Source organism: Antennarius striatus, chromosome 3 (assembly GCF_040054535.1).
Source record: "Antennarius striatus isolate MH-2024 chromosome 3, ASM4005453v1, whole genome shotgun sequence".
NCBI classification, from domain to species: Eukaryota; Metazoa; Chordata; class Actinopteri; order Lophiiformes; family Antennariidae; genus Antennarius; species Antennarius striatus.
The window spans coordinates 25,384,757-25,400,322 of NC_090778.1; the positions used below are offsets into that span (position 1 = coordinate 25,384,757).

Here is a 15,566-nt window from a genome sequence, read left to right on the forward strand (position 1 = left end):
GAAAAGCAAAGGAGTTAATTAACCAGGGAATAATCTGATTGGCTCCTGCCCTCGCTTCCATGGATATATTAAGTGCTTTTCGGTCTGGAAATGCAAGCCTTCCTAATACAGGTAATTAAAAGTGAATTTGTTTATCATGTAAAAGGGCAGAAGGGATTTTATTTAGTGGAAATAAAAGCAGAATGACTGTAAAATGTTGGAAGATGAGCATGTGAGCCATAAACGACAAATCAAATCAATAATTTGTTGTAACAGTAAACACTTCCACAACCGCACACTGTATGCGGTGAGACAATCTGCACACGGTTCCTACTACTCCCCTGCAATTCTCTCCCACTCAACATGAAAGAATTGGAAGACTGGCAAGTACATACAAGATCTGTAAGACGACCAGTCGGGTCATGATGTGCTTATGAGGCTTAATTAAATCAGTTTCTCCAAACTGGTGAGTAACAGACGGATGATAAGCCAAAAAAAACAATGTTGAGAAACATTGAAGAAAACCGCAGAAGAAGAAGAAGAAGAAAAAACCACCCAAAAAATGAAAAGAGAAAATGCATCAAGAGAGGGAAGGCAGGGAAAGCTGTCTGTTAACATCAGTGGGGAGGATAATGATAAAAGCAAATCAGCAGCAGACAGCTGATGTTTGGATTTACTGCAGCCCTCCAGCTCAAAAACACACTGTCTGTGGCAAATAAGGTAGCTCCTGGAAAATATGGCCGCAGGTTTTTTTTGTTTTTTTTAAAGGATTCAAAATGTGAATGTTAGTGGGCTCCAAATGGGAAAAACACAAGTGTTGCAACACACGAAAGGAGCCATATTGTACAAACCGGTGGCGTGGGATAGGAAAAAGACCAGTGACCTGATACGACGTTATGTGATATAAAATAACATGACATAATATTTTATAATTGATATTCCATTACGTAATCTTTGTCCTTGGCACGGCAGGAGTAAAAGCAGTAGAGTATTTATAGGCCTGAATAACCTGATCATAAACCTCTCACGCAGTGTCATTCAGAGTTCAGCTCTTCTGACGGGGAACAGGAGCCGAAGTGTACCTGTACCAACACCCCCCTGGGGGTGGGGGCGTCCTGCTCTGCTCTGTTCAGCCGTGAAACCAGGAAGGCTCGTCCCACGACGCGATAGACTCCATCTGAATGCTCCTAAACACATTAAAGCGGCGAGGAGCGCGTCGTGCGCTCAATGGAAGGAGCTGCTGATTAGTGTGTTCTGCAGGAACAAAAATAAAGAAAAAGAAGCCGCGTTAGAGACCATAGAATTCCATCTATTTGGTCACATTTCCCTTCTGTTTAATGCAGTCATACCGATTCAGTACGCGCCTCAGGTTTATTATCGGCGCGGTGTCATCTGGCCGCTATCATATTAATGAATACAAGACGTTTAATCAGAAAATGGGAAATGGAGGCTTCTATTGTGGACACTGGTCTGTAATAAGTTTAACAATGTCTCGCAGATTTGAGGAGTAATTTTAATTAGCTTTCAATTAATTGCGTGGCGCGGTGGTGGAGACGCTCTTACGCGCTCAGCGGCCGCGGGCGCAAATACACACAGACGCACAGAGAGAGAGAGAGAGTCACGCACGCACGCACGCACACACACACACACACACACACACACACACACAGACACACACACACACGCACGCACACACAGGCTGAATACAAGATTGTGGTTGCCTTTCAAGACTTTTTTTTATCCTATCAAGTGTTTTCTCCAGGCTCCGAGCTCCGGATCGGAGAAGCTCTCACCAAAACTTTGACGCAAAACTTTTAAAAAATAACAACACCGTTTTGTAGATTCGGCTGTCTTGCGCTTAAAGGCGGTTTTTCCTTGGCCTATATGAAATTCTCTCCCTCTCATCTTCCTCCTCCTCTTCAGATGAAGAAACCCACTTAAGAGTCGGCGCTGATTTTCTTAATGGCTCGTTTTTATTAAGTGGGGATCTAGGTTCTGGCAAACAATCGAAGACTGAAAGTTATTATTCTTTTGTTAAAATTACGCGACTCAGTTTCGTGTCTGAGCTGACAAATTGTCCCATCTAGTGGTGAACTGGAAGACTAAATGATTCATGACCACCATGACCAGTCTGTTCAAGGATGTTTATTGTATTTGTAAGATACTTAACATTACAGAATGCCCAGTGTTTATTTAAAGTGGTCGCAAGCCAGAGATAAAACTGCAAAAAGCCCAAACAACATTTATCAAAGCTGACGTCAGGCCCTCTCGGATGAAACACCTTGAAAGTCATTACATGCAATTGAGCTGTTTATTCCTTCTTTTGCCTTTTCTAATGACTTCGCCCACTTCACTGTTCCCTGACACATATTCTTTACTTTATCATGTGATATTATCCCAGCAGCCTTTGGTAGACCCACAGAGTTGCCTCAGGTCCTCCCACTCCCACAGGTTCCCACCTCCGGAGCTGCTTGTGTGTGTCCTCTGAGTCCTAAAGATTTCTGCTCTTTCAAGTCGATATAGCAACAAACCAACCACTGCACCTTAAATTACAACAGCAAATATGTGGCGTGTAATAATCTCAAGTATATTTGAATGGGAAATATTCTGCCCTACTCTCCCACTCTGAGAAATGCAGAATTCCCTAAAACTGTGTATGTTGTGGGATGTCAAAAGAATTAGCTAGTAGATGTCTATATTTTCTGCACCACTGACACCATCTGTTTCTCATTGTCCTGGTTATTTATCTTGGTAATGCCTCTAAGTTTGATTTTCGCCTCACCTTTCCGAGGCAGGCTCCAGTAATCCAGATGTTGGCTTCCCATGCTGTTACGCAAGCATTTAATTCCAGGTTTCGGGGAAGAGACTTTGTCGTAGGAAGGGAATAAATGTGAGTTAAATTACTGGATGCTGTGTGAAGGTTTTCTGCCTTGGCGTCAAGAGCGTTCACATACATACACAAACATACATACACATAATACCTCCTGTGTATATATAGAAAGCCAGCATGCCTCACATCCCTACATCAAGGTCATGAGAAATTTCCCAAGCAAGTGCACCTGTAGGACACGTCACCTATGTGGGTGCATTGGTTGCAATTGGTCCACTTCTATCTCTGGAGGCCACAGCGAGCCAATAGGAGTGTGTGTTAGCACGTTTAGCGTGCGTGTTGCTGGTGATGGAAAGTTTAAAAGAGTGTGTGTGTCCTGCGTCCCTCAGCAGAAGCATCAATCACCATGATCCCCATTGTGCTGGCCTCAGTGCTCATTGCTAGCGGTAAGAACATCTGGCATTCTCTAATTCTCTGCGTAATTGTCTCTGTCTGTTTCCAAGTTTATGTTAGGGATGTGTGTGTGCGCAGGGAGCAAACGCTTTATTGAAAAAGAAGAAATGACGTAGGAATTCAAATTAATTTCATTGTTCATCTCCTATTTCTGAACACTTATCTCACTGTCCATCACACACATTTTTATTTCTTCTTCGTGGCCCGTTGCAGCCCTCGGGTGCGGAACCCCACCCATCGAGCCCCTGGCAACCCGTGTGGTCAACGGGGTGGACGCCAAGCCCCACAGCTGGCCCTGGCAGGTATGGTAATATGGCACATCTGTCAAAAAAACCCACAAACCTTACAGATGCAGCACCTGCTCGATTCAATCCAGAGCCATCAGCTATTGAAAATCCTACAGTTATATGTTCGCTTTGGGATTACATCAGCTAATTATAGCATCCACCTATGCATCAGCAACCTGCTTCTTAATGCATTGTCTTTTTCTTCTCTCCAGATCTCCCTGCAGTATGAGAGGAGCGGTGTGTGGAGGCACACTTGTGGGGGATCTCTGATTGCTGCCAACTGGGTCATGACTGCTGCTCACTGCATCAAGTAGGAGCAGCAGAGTACACAAATACACTGCAGTGTGCAAGTCGCTCGCCAAATATCTTACTTACTGCATCACATTACCTGCTTACACCTCCTATGCTCAATCTAATATTCAGCTGTGCACTCGCTCTATTGTCTGGTTTAGCTTTGGTCTGTTCTATCCCCCAGCGACAAGTTCTCCTACAGGGTGTTTGTCGGCAAACACAACCTGATCGAGGAAGAGGTTGGCTCCAAGGCCATCCTGCCCGAGAAGATTGTTGTCCATGAGAAATGGAACCCCATGTTCGTGGCCCTCGGGTAAGACGAGCGTTAACGGTACGGTAGCACAGTCTGAGTCGCTTCCCACGATACGCAATGCATCATAATCTCTTTTCAAGGGGGGGGGGGTGTCCTGCGAATTGAATTCCATTTATTCTTCTGTCAAACCTTGCGCACCTTTAGATGCACCAAACCTGGCAAAGAATATTATGAGTGTTTATCCAGCTGGACAAATAAGAGAGATAAGATTAGCAATCAGGATGATTCGTATGTCCAGAAATGACAGAAATAAGAAAAAATTGGGAAAAAAACAGGCGCTCATTATGTCGTCCGACTGTGTTTTCTCTCTTCATCTTTTGGGATTGAGAGGAAGATTAAAGTTTTTTCAGTGCAAACCCCCTCCCCAAGCCTTTCTCTCTATCTTTACGACCCTTCAGGAACGACATTGCCTTGATCAAGCTGTCAGAGCCGGTGACTATAAGCGACCAGGTGCAGCTGGGATGTATCCCCACAGCTGGTGTTACCCTGCCCAACGGTTACCCCTGCTACATCACTGGATGGGGCAGGATGTCCAGTAAGTGTTTTTTTTCTGGACTGCTGGGTCTTTATAGTCATGTTTTTCAGCTATGCATGTGGATTAGGCCGTGCATGAGTGAGCGTATGTTTCCAAAGGGTTGAAAATGTATGATATTAGGCGAGACTTTTTAAGGGGGAAATGACTCCTAAATTGAAAAGTTGGGGGGGTGGGGGTTTTGATGCTTGGGGAAATGCTGTAAAGCACATCTGACAGACGGCTAGTGTGTATGTGGAAGATGGTAATGGGCTCTGCCTGCGTGTTTTAGCCGGAGGCCCCATCGCTGATAAGCTGCAGCAGGCTTTGATGCCTGTGGTTGACCACGCCACCTGCTCCAAGCCTGACTGGTGGGGCTTCGCTGTCAGGACCTCCATGGTGTGCGCAGGTGGGGACGGAATCGTGGCTGGATGCAACGTAAGTTTTTACTCTGTGTATGCATGTGTGTGTGTGTGTGTGTGTTTTATTGTGGGGATATAAATCTGTCTAAAGAGTCACATTGTGAGGACACGCCCTTCTGTTAGAGGACACAACACCACCCCGGTTGGTGTAAATCATTCAATGTTATGCTGAAGCCTTAGGTTATGTAAAGGTCTGGACTGCTGATTGACAGCAGGGAGGTTGTGGGTTCAAATCCAGCCTCTCAGCATACATGTTCTCCCACTGTGTGAGTGGGTTCCCCACAGGTATTTCAGCCACATTACACATTATGGGTGAACTGGTAATTAAATTTCATTTGTTACTCTTCCATAAGCCTCCTTAATGCATTATTTTACTTAATTATACCAGCGAATCTAATTTCAATGCATTAAAAAAAAATTATATTCAAGGTATCAGGAGGAGGATTTTTTTCTCATCACACTCACGTGTTTACCGGCTGTCCAGGAACATGACAAATGTGTCTTGTGTCCCCATTAAACTTGATGAAAAAGCCGTTCTGATTGCAGGTCTCACAGTTGCGTCTCGCCGGTCTGGTCGTAAAATGAATAACGCATCAGCCGTCCTCCCTTTCTGTCTGTGTTCAAGGGTGACTCCGGCGGCCCTCTGAATTGCAAAAACAGCGAAGGTGTCTGGGAGGTTCACGGCATCGCCAGCTTCGTCTCCGGCCTCGGCTGCAACTACGAGAAGAAACCCACCGTTTTCACCAGGGTGTCGGCTTTCAACGACTGGATGGACAAGGTGAGGGAAGCTCCAACGCCACGGTTACAGTAAACGCTGCTTTCTTTCGTCTTAATGTTCCGGAACTGATTTGTTATTTTCGTTTCAGGTTATGATGACAAACTAAAGAAGCCATCTTGTCATTTGGAGTGTCAATAAAAAGAATCAGCAACCTGCATTTGTCTCAGATGTAATGAGTTTTTGGATACTGCAGACTTTCACATAAGAGAGAGAGAGAGACACACACACACACATATATTACACCCTAAACCATTTTACCATGCATTAAATTATTGTGTGCTTTTCATCTCAGGCTGTTAAGGGATGTAATAGAGCAAAAAACAAATGTCCAGCAGGTGTCCTCATACACTCAAGATAGGAAATTGTCTCCAACATCCCTCCAAACCAAGATGAGGTACACAATGAGCAAGGCTTCTGTCTGGAAAACACCAATAAACAGATGTAATACACTGACAAATAGCCCACAAAACACAAGCAGGTGATTTAGACAAATAATCCATCTACGATACGTCAAACAGCACTACACTGCATATTGGGTGGTTAGAGCGAATGGTGTGTGCCGAGACAAAATAAACCCCCCTCGTATAAAATACGAATATAATATCCCTGCTTGGAACTTACCTGACTTGTCCTCATGCCCCTTGCTACAGGAGGGCTTTATGAAGATCATAATACTCATCTGGGGTGGGGTGGGGGGGTGGAGGGGCATCTCTCCACATTACAGCGCTCTGAAACTGAAGAATGGAGCAGCAAAATTGAGATTAATACTTCTGTCATCTGTTTTTTTTTTCTCCTGCTGTGATGACATGAGGATGAGCAAGAGGATGAGGGGAGGGAATTAAGTAAAAAAAATTAAATTGCCTCTCACTTCATTCTTTTTTTTTAATTTTTTTTTTTAATCTCACTTTTTCTCCTGTTTCTCTGTCATATTTGCCAGACTCGCGCAGACACACACTGATAAGTTTTGACGTGGTAATGGAAGTGTGCAGGCGTTTTTGGGTTTTTGTTTTTTTTTTGCTGACATGAAAGGTAATGATCAGACGTGACACATCCTGCAAGTAATAATGAGTGTGTGTGTGTGTGTGTGTGTGTGTGTGTGTGTGTGTGTGAGGAGCAGGCAGGAGCACACAAGGACTGTGGGTATTTGTCAATGATTCTTTCAGGCTATATTGAAGTGCCTCTCTCTGATATGACGGACCAATCTTTCCTGCAGGACCATCCTGTGATCAGTGATATCCATCCCAGCCCTCATGCAGGCTGCAGCACTAGTAATTTGTCAAAATGTAATAAACCAATTAGGTACAGACTTCATCTGAGCCTGCTAATGTGCTCCAATATGTGACAAAATCATCCCCGACTCTGGTAGAGAAGTGAAACGCGACACATTCAACCTCACGCTGACATTCATTTCGTTCATTTAGGCCAATAGTATGACATGCGATGACTGTTAAACTCTCTTCGCAGATATTTAAAAAAAAATAAAAAATTCATAGGCAGGTAACATGTTGAGATCCATTAATTACATCTATGTCTCATTAATCTCAAACTGAAATTAACTCCATTTATCAAGCAAATACATCAACTGGCAGCCATTGCATCACCAACTCTCTGTAGACGTTTCATTTAAATAATGTACGTCTTGAAGCGTCACTAAAGACGTGCACCGGAGCAGTTCGCTCATTCTAACTGCAGCTTTTTTTGGATCCAGTGCAGAACTTTTCTTTTTCTTTTTCTTTTTTTCTAAAGCGAATGAGGCCTCAAAAGAAGGCTTTGTCTCTGCGTGAACTCTGTGGGTCAGACTAGCTCACTCTTATCGCGCACACACACACACGCACAAATGAGGGGTGGGGGAGATGGAGAGCTGAGCAGAAATCCCCCAAGGGGCACCCTGCTGTTGGATTGAATACAAATGTGAAAAAGTGGGACCAACAAGTTTGTGCAGCTGCATTTCAGACTCTTGCAACATTTTTTTTTTCAAGTTTACTCTGAGCAGGAAGGAGGTCCTGGTGATATCTATCTATCTATCTATCTATCTATCTATCTATCTATCTATCTATCTATCTATCTATCTATCTATCTATCTATCTATCTATCTATCTATCTATCTATCTATCTATCTATCTATCTATCTATCTATCTATCTATCTATCTATCTATCTATCTATCTATCTATCTATCTATCTATCTATCTATCTATCTATCTATCTATCTATCTATCTATCTATCTATCTATCTATCTATATACTTCAGCTGCTGGTGCAATAGTGCACTTTTAAAAATGAATCCTTCAACATTTTATTGACTATTTCCAACATTTCCAAGAAACATTATTGTTAGGAGCAAATTCAAACTTCCCTTTCATTGCTTTCATGTCTTTTCTTTGCTTATTTTCAGTGTGACGTCACCTCTCCTCTGCTTTTACTGTTTGTATCGTAGATGACCTTTGTCATGGGATCTCCTCTGAGATGGGAGTAGAAGCCCTTGATGGGATGTTCCGACAGTCTTTTATATAAATAGCCCTGTAGTGGAGCGGGAGGGGTGGGGGAGGTGGGACTAGGAGCCGCTGCCACACTGACACCAGCATCTCCGCCCTGTCGCCTTGCGCCCGTCATCAGTCACAGGGAACCGGCCGGGACTCATTAATAGTCCGGTGCTACACCACCCGGTTCGTGTTGCAAAACGGTCAGAGAGAGTTTACTGACCTACTTCCTGCCTTACAAACAAAAAGTTGCTGGAGATCTGGGCGCGTTTTATTCAAGATCGACGCGTTTTTGTTTTTTTTTTTCCAACTGAAGCGCGCTCGGAGGAGTTTGCGCGGACACCGGACAAGGGGGAAGAATTAGGTAGGCTGTCCATTATGGAATATTTATGAGCTTTCAAGCCATTCTGCAAATGTAAACATCAAGAAAAAACGTTTCAATTACAACTGATTCCGTCAATTAGAATGGATTTTCGAGGTTTTATCGGCTGTTATAAAACATTTAGTTTGCTTTCGCGCGTAATGAATCCCGCCACAATACATTATTAACTACCCTCATCATTAATGTAATTCAAAGAAGATTTTTTAAAATTCCTTGTGGAATCAGACCAACATCTACTCGGAGATATATGTGTTTAATAGAAATAAAGTGTCTGCGACTGTTAACTGCCGTGTGAGGCTCTGGCTGTGCAGCTGTCAAATGAGCTGGGAGGAAGTTCAGTCAAATGAGAGTCTGTTGCAAACTGATGCATTATGCATGGTTATTTGCCTATATGACGTCACTGCAGGTGTGGGTGCGGCTTCGCACCTGCACGCTCTTTTCCAATTGCCCCCACCTACAAACAGGCACCATTTGTTTCCGTTTACATTATGGACAAGGCTAGACAGGTTTATTTGTAGAGAACGTTTTTATAATGAAGTAATTCAAAGCGCGTTGAATAAATTATGACAGGAATGAAGAAGGAAGCATGGAAGCTGCGCAAGAGAAAATAAAAAGCATTTAAATTAAAAGCATGAACTAAATGATTAAAAAAAAAAGAAAAAATCTTAAAGGTTGCCGTGCAGGAAATGAGTAATTATATTGCATCAGTGTTTAAAAGGCTTTCAAATCAGAAAATGGCATCATTTGTAAACGCACAAATGAAATTACAAGTGCACTCTAATGCTTTGTTTTGCTGTTGTGCGACTCTAGTTTCAGCAATAAGCCTAACTATTTCCTGCTACATCCACAGAGTCATTACAGACATGTAAACTGTTGTCTTGTGTGTCTCAATGGAGTGTGTTTATATATATTTGTGGTGTGTCAGGCGTGTGTAGTACTGATCTTCGAACTGTTAAATCTACAACAAACATTTGCTCAAGCAAACTTCTGAGACAGTGAAGCTTAAGTTTAAGTCCATTTATGCCTCTTCAGACGGACAACAACCTGATCAAACATATTAAACATATTAAGAAAATGCATACAGTGGAGAAAATAAGTTTTTTCTGGATTGTTTTTTTTAATTTTTTTTATTCTGTCTCTCACAGTTGAAGTGTTCTTACAATGAACATTTCACACCTCTTCTTTCCTTGTAAGTGGGCACATATTTATTTTCCCCGCTGGATATCAAATGTGTGAGAAAGAATAGCTCATCTGTGTTGATTTAACATCAGGAGCCGCAAACATTTTGGTTCCCTGTGTGTAAAAATGCAGCACAGAGCCTAATCCCGGCTGAAAGTTTTATGATAATTCAGGTTATTTCTATTCCATTTGAATATGTTTGTTTTCTTCCTGTACAAGCACTAACTGAACAATCTTGTGTTCAAAGGAAATATATTTGTCTTGTAAATAAGAACAAATTATCCACACAGTTAAAAAACAAACAAACAAAAAAACAAATTGCCATCTTCTCCTTTTGGAAGCCTGAGTTATGAAAATGTGATATAATTGGGTTTAATGAATAACTAGTTTGACTGCTGCATGTTTTCTTGTTATATGCACCACTGATTGTCTGAAATCAATACGAGCATGCGTTCCTCTGTTCCAACACATTGCTCACACTGATTTGATTACTCTCACAAATGCACACATAAGCTAGGGTTCACTGGTATGGAGATATTTTCCCTTGACACACGAAAAAAATCCTCAGCCTGGCTGTTCGGTGTGAGGTGGTGAAATAATTTTGTTGTTCCAGTCAGCTTGTATTTATGAAATATGACCTTTTTTTACTATTGAAAGAAGCTTTTCTATTCCAGCTGTGCTTGTTTCCGTGTGACTAAGGTTTACAAAGCTCTTTAAGTATCCCTCCCTTTAACCCAACATCCACATTTGGGAAAATGTAAAATGACACTTTCAATGTAACACCAATATGTCAGCCTAGTTTACCGGTAAGTCACACAAAGGTGTTGTTTTAGTTTAGTTTTATTTTTTTTAATCCTGTGAGCAGAAGCCTGTGAGCATAACAGCATGATGTCACCGCATTATGAGTCAGAGTAGGGCCGTTATCATGACGTGATCTGATATGATGGTATGATATGACACCCTTATCACACATTTCCGCACTCTTCCCTGTCACATTCCTTCCTTTTGCTCTAATTGAAATCGTAACCAGGATACGATGCATTCGGTGTCGCCTGAGAGAAAGTTCCTCCAGGTACTTTAGAAATATTCTGAAAAGCAGTGAGGTTTTTTTTCTCCCCCCTTCTTTCTTTCTTTTTTTGACAGTAATCGATTGTTATTACGAGGGTAATTGTCCCCACGGTGATGCCCCCAGCATCCTGAGAGGGACCCATCTGGTGCAAACAGGGACCAACTTCATGCTTTGGAAAGCAGATCAAATGCATCACTGCCAACGACTTTGATTGGAGCTATCCATCTTTATTTGTCTTGGTCATAAAACGACTATAAAGGGAAAGGGAAGTTTTGAAATGCGTTCTCAACAGCAATCTTGGGCTGCTGCAACATTTTGCATCGGTTTTGAGAGAGGAGGAAATGTGTGGCCCTCTTAGAAATTCATTAGAGGGAAGAGAGATGAATAGAAAAGAGGAGAAGAGCTTAAGTTTTTATCCATTAAATTCTAAGAGGGAAAATATTCACGCTCTCAAACTCGTGCTTGAACCCCCCTCAACACACATACACCGGCATACACACGCACACACACGCACACACACACACACAGTGACCCACTTTATGTCAGCCAGAAAACTGACAACTACATTCCCACTCGATCCACCTGAAAACACATTAGTGGTGAAACTCATTCAGAAGAATTCAGGGAGGAAAAAGTGCTTACTGGCAGCTTCTTTATCAGTTTAATAACTTCATCACTCGCTGCCTGCGTGAGGAAAACAAGATGTTTCAACACGGAGCTGCGAGCACTTCCCTGTCCCATAATGCTCTCCCATCATCCAGGTTTATTGTACATAACAAAGTCCCTAAAATGAATTTGTCTCCATCCTAGCCGACACACTGAGATATTGTAGTAACACTTCATTGTGCTGCTTGATTAGAACACTTGTACTATTCTGTATTTGACACAAGGAGAGCACTTCAGAATAAAATCCCTGGTGGATATTGGATATGGACATACTCAGGTGGTTCCATATATAGACTCAGCGGGGATAAAGCCACCTCGGCTCAGCGACAGGCTCGTCTGGGAGAAAGTAATCTTTACCCCGCTGACCTCACTTAAAGGACGCAGCAGGCCCGTATGCCAGGCAGGTGTGTGTGTGTGTGTGTTTGTGTTTGCAGGAGATCCATGCATATAAATTCAGTATGTTTAAACGATGCATCTCCTTCTTTTCAGGAAGGGTCAAAGTGACCGACGTGGAAACGACTGCAGACCTCGGACTCAAGTCGGATGTGACCGTCCTGTCAAGTATGGAGCATGAAATGAGGACGGGACTGTCTGTGTGGGCCATCGCGGCCATCGTGTGTAACTCGGTGGTGGGCGTCCTCATCCTCATCCTCTTTGTCATCCTCTACAAGGCCTGTAAGGTTCCTTCGCAACAGGAGAAAGTACCCAGTTTTGTACCGGTACCGGGGCTGAAGGACACCGAGCAAAAGTACCTGCTGCCCCCGCCCTGACTTGGGATGCAGGACAAGACTGGAAAGCTAAATTTAAGCTTTAGATGACCAGCTTCCGCTCAGTTATCCTTTTGTTTTACAACCTCTTGACGTTTTGTCTGTCATCCGTGCCATCCAATGGCGCTCAGAGCGAGCTAACTGCGCTAAGAGTTGTGGCGAGAGCAGCAGCAGCAACAACAAGCAGGCCCAATCCTCTTATCTCTGCTCTGCGTCTCTGGGACTGCCCATCTGTCAGTCTGTTTGCTTCGCTCTACACCGACAGACCATGATCTCCACTCCAGTCTCTTCCCATCCATCCATACCAGACAAGCAAAAAAAAAAAAACCAGGGGGAGGAAAAAACTGCAACGACGCAGCGGTAGCGTAGCGGGAATGTTGAGGGTGATGCTTGAAAGTCAAGAAACATGTTAGGGTAAAGAGAAAAAGTAGCAACCAGGCGTTGGCGAATCCCAGCACTAATGATGGCGGCAACAGAGCTGCTGACGAAACAGACGCCTGACGGAGTCGGAGAGGAGAGGGAGGCTGCAGGAGGAGGAACGTGAGAGTCGAGGCGGGGCAGAAGACATGGAGGGCAGATATTTGTTGGGGATGATAAGGAGCTGGAGAGGAATTGCTCTTTTATGTGTTGTCTTCAGAGAGGCCGCCTGGAGGCCCCTGTTTGACAGTCTTCCTCCTTATTTGACACACGAGTCTCCAACTTCCACCGATCAGACTCCTGTGAGATTAAAAGCAGCACGGCATTCTGGGGCGCCTCCCTTTCATTTTTTGAACTCCTGTAAGGACTCAATGAGATATTTATAGATAGCCTTCAGCAGAAACGGCAGACTGAGCGCCCCTGTGTCCCAGTAATAGGTGACTATCGTATTAATTGCTGTGAATTTATTGCACTAACTTTGCGATATAAATAATGGGATCCGCCGGTGTGACATCGCCACATCATCAGAAAAAAAATGTGCCGCACACCAGTTTCATCTTCTAGAGTAGATTTTTTTTTTTTTTTTTTTTTTAATCGATGAAAGGGCTCTGTGCAGAAATATGCATTACTTTGTGTGTGAGAAAAATCAATTGAAATCTAATCTCAGGTGTGAGTTAACTTTTTCAGACTTCTTGTCCAGAAAGGAAAAAAAGAAATAAATAAAGTTTGCTGATTTCATTTTCTGTGCAACACTTTCTGTTCCGTTATGATGAACGGCAGTCGGAGCTGGAACGACTTCTTGCTTAATTGAAAGCAAATAAATGTAAGACTTGTCTGATAAATGTTATGAATCACAGGTATTGGAGGATGCAGGTTCTTACGTGACGACTTTTCACTTCTTGTCAGAAGTAATGTTTTTGGTTTGTTTGTCTGGCCTTTAGTCAAATGCCTTGAGAAGTTAAGATGGGATTTTCGATTCAATATTTTGGTGAGGTAGGAAATAGTCCGAGGAACAGTCTTTAAGGCAGGAAAATCAGATTCCAATCAGATTTCCTTCCATATCTGATATTTGGGACTGATCGTCTACACTGTTTTTAGCAAGTGTCCAAATGGGATCTTGCTCTGTTCAGACTGGGCCACATTATTGGTCGATCTGACTTGTTGCTGTAGCAACGACGTCGGGGCGGAGGCAAACCGATCAGTTTGTTTGGAGCTGTTCAGACTGAGACGCATCCGTCCAAATGCGATTTGAAACTACCTCCCAAAAGGTGGTTTCAATTTGTTTTGAAAAAAAAAAAGGATTTTATGAGGTATGTGACTGTTTAGACTACAAAAGAATCAGATTTTGGTTGCAAGTCTGAACACAGCCTTAGATTTTCGGCATCAAATCTGGTCATTATCTGGATCCAGATATTTGAAAAAATATCCCTTCTCAGGGTTTTGCCTCTAATTTCAAGAATAATGCCAAGAATGCATGGAGAGGAAAAAAAAATGACACAATGATGTCAGACAAAAATCTAAACAAAAGAAAATAATATTTCTTGATGGACCTTCAGACTCATACTTGAACTGTTGTAATTACAAACTTTTGGAGTGTGACGTAACGGGGGAACTGAGCTGCCATGGCAGGTTTCTGCTCTCTCTCCACTGTCTGTCCGTCAGCGGGATTACACAAATACTTCCCAGTGGATTTTCATGCAACTCAGTGGTGAATTTGAAGTGAATCCAGACAAAGAGTGTGGATCCAGATTTGTTTTTCCCTTCCTTTAACCCGGAGGCCAGCCGTTTGACAGCGCCGATGCACTGCTGGAATTTATATTTGAGTATAATTGAATTAAAGAGGACTCCTGGGCCCGGACAGACGGATGTGCTCCACTGAGAGCCCTTCTGTTTGGGAACAGGCACTAAAACTTGTTGTGGTGACAATTTAGGGATTAAATGATAAATTAAAGAGTCATCAACAGAAAAAAACGATCGTGAAAACAAGAATGTGTTGCAGTCACACACTTTCAAATATGTTTCACTACGTAAATTGCTCTTGTGCTCCCTGTGTCGTCCTCCTAATAAGTAAAGTGATCCCTGATCAATACTACTGAGCCCCTTTGATGTGTTTTAGCATTAATGGCCCTCCAAATTATTTAAAGATAAGAGCTGGAATTAAATTAACACTTGCCTTTAGCTTCTGGCTCTGACGTTATCAGTGTGGAACATATTGATCTCAACATTGACCCACATCCCACTCAACAGTCAACTTTATCTGGTGTGATCGTAAAACTGTGAACTGCTGCACTTCTCTGTAGTGATATTACGTAATAAAACTAGAACCAAGGCAGTCAAAGACTGCAACATCCCGCGACACCCCTGAATTCAATCCCTGACCTACGTGCATAGGTCAAAGATCGAAGCTACTGCTCTGACCTACTGTCAGAGTAAGACCTACTGTCTTACTCACACTGGCCTTCTCCCTTGTCTTTCTTATCCAGTTCCTGAGTGTACAAAAGTTGAAATTTGACCTTGACCAGGTTTTTTCAAGGTCAAGGTCATCATCTCATTTCCATCCCCTTTGCTGCCTGAATAACGTGCTTCTTGTTTTATCTTCCTATCTGCAACAGTTGTGAAGATATTTGGTGGACTAACAGACGGAGTCGGACACACGAACACGGAGAATTACAATACATCAGCGCTTTGAAGTGAGATGTAATAACGATTGTGCAAATGATCTATTATTCATCTATTACTACTT

General features: G+C 42.8%; 1 protein-coding gene across 1 annotated transcript; it reads left to right on the top strand.

Annotated features, from left to right (window-relative positions):
• The first annotated feature begins 3,206 nt into the window (after positions 1–3,206).
• ela3l (elastase 3 like) lies at positions 3,207–6,021 on the top strand. Its single transcript, XM_068310686.1, has 8 exons — positions 3,207–3,255; positions 3,476–3,564; positions 3,762–3,859; positions 4,025–4,153; positions 4,552–4,688; positions 4,957–5,102; positions 5,712–5,864; positions 5,953–6,021. The coding sequence occupies exons 1-8, from the start codon at positions 3,216–3,218 to the stop codon at positions 5,968–5,970; spliced, it is 810 nt and encodes a 269-aa protein (XP_068166787.1). The 5' UTR covers positions 3,207–3,215; the 3' UTR covers positions 5,971–6,021.
• Positions 6,022–15,566: the final 9,545 nt, after the last annotated feature.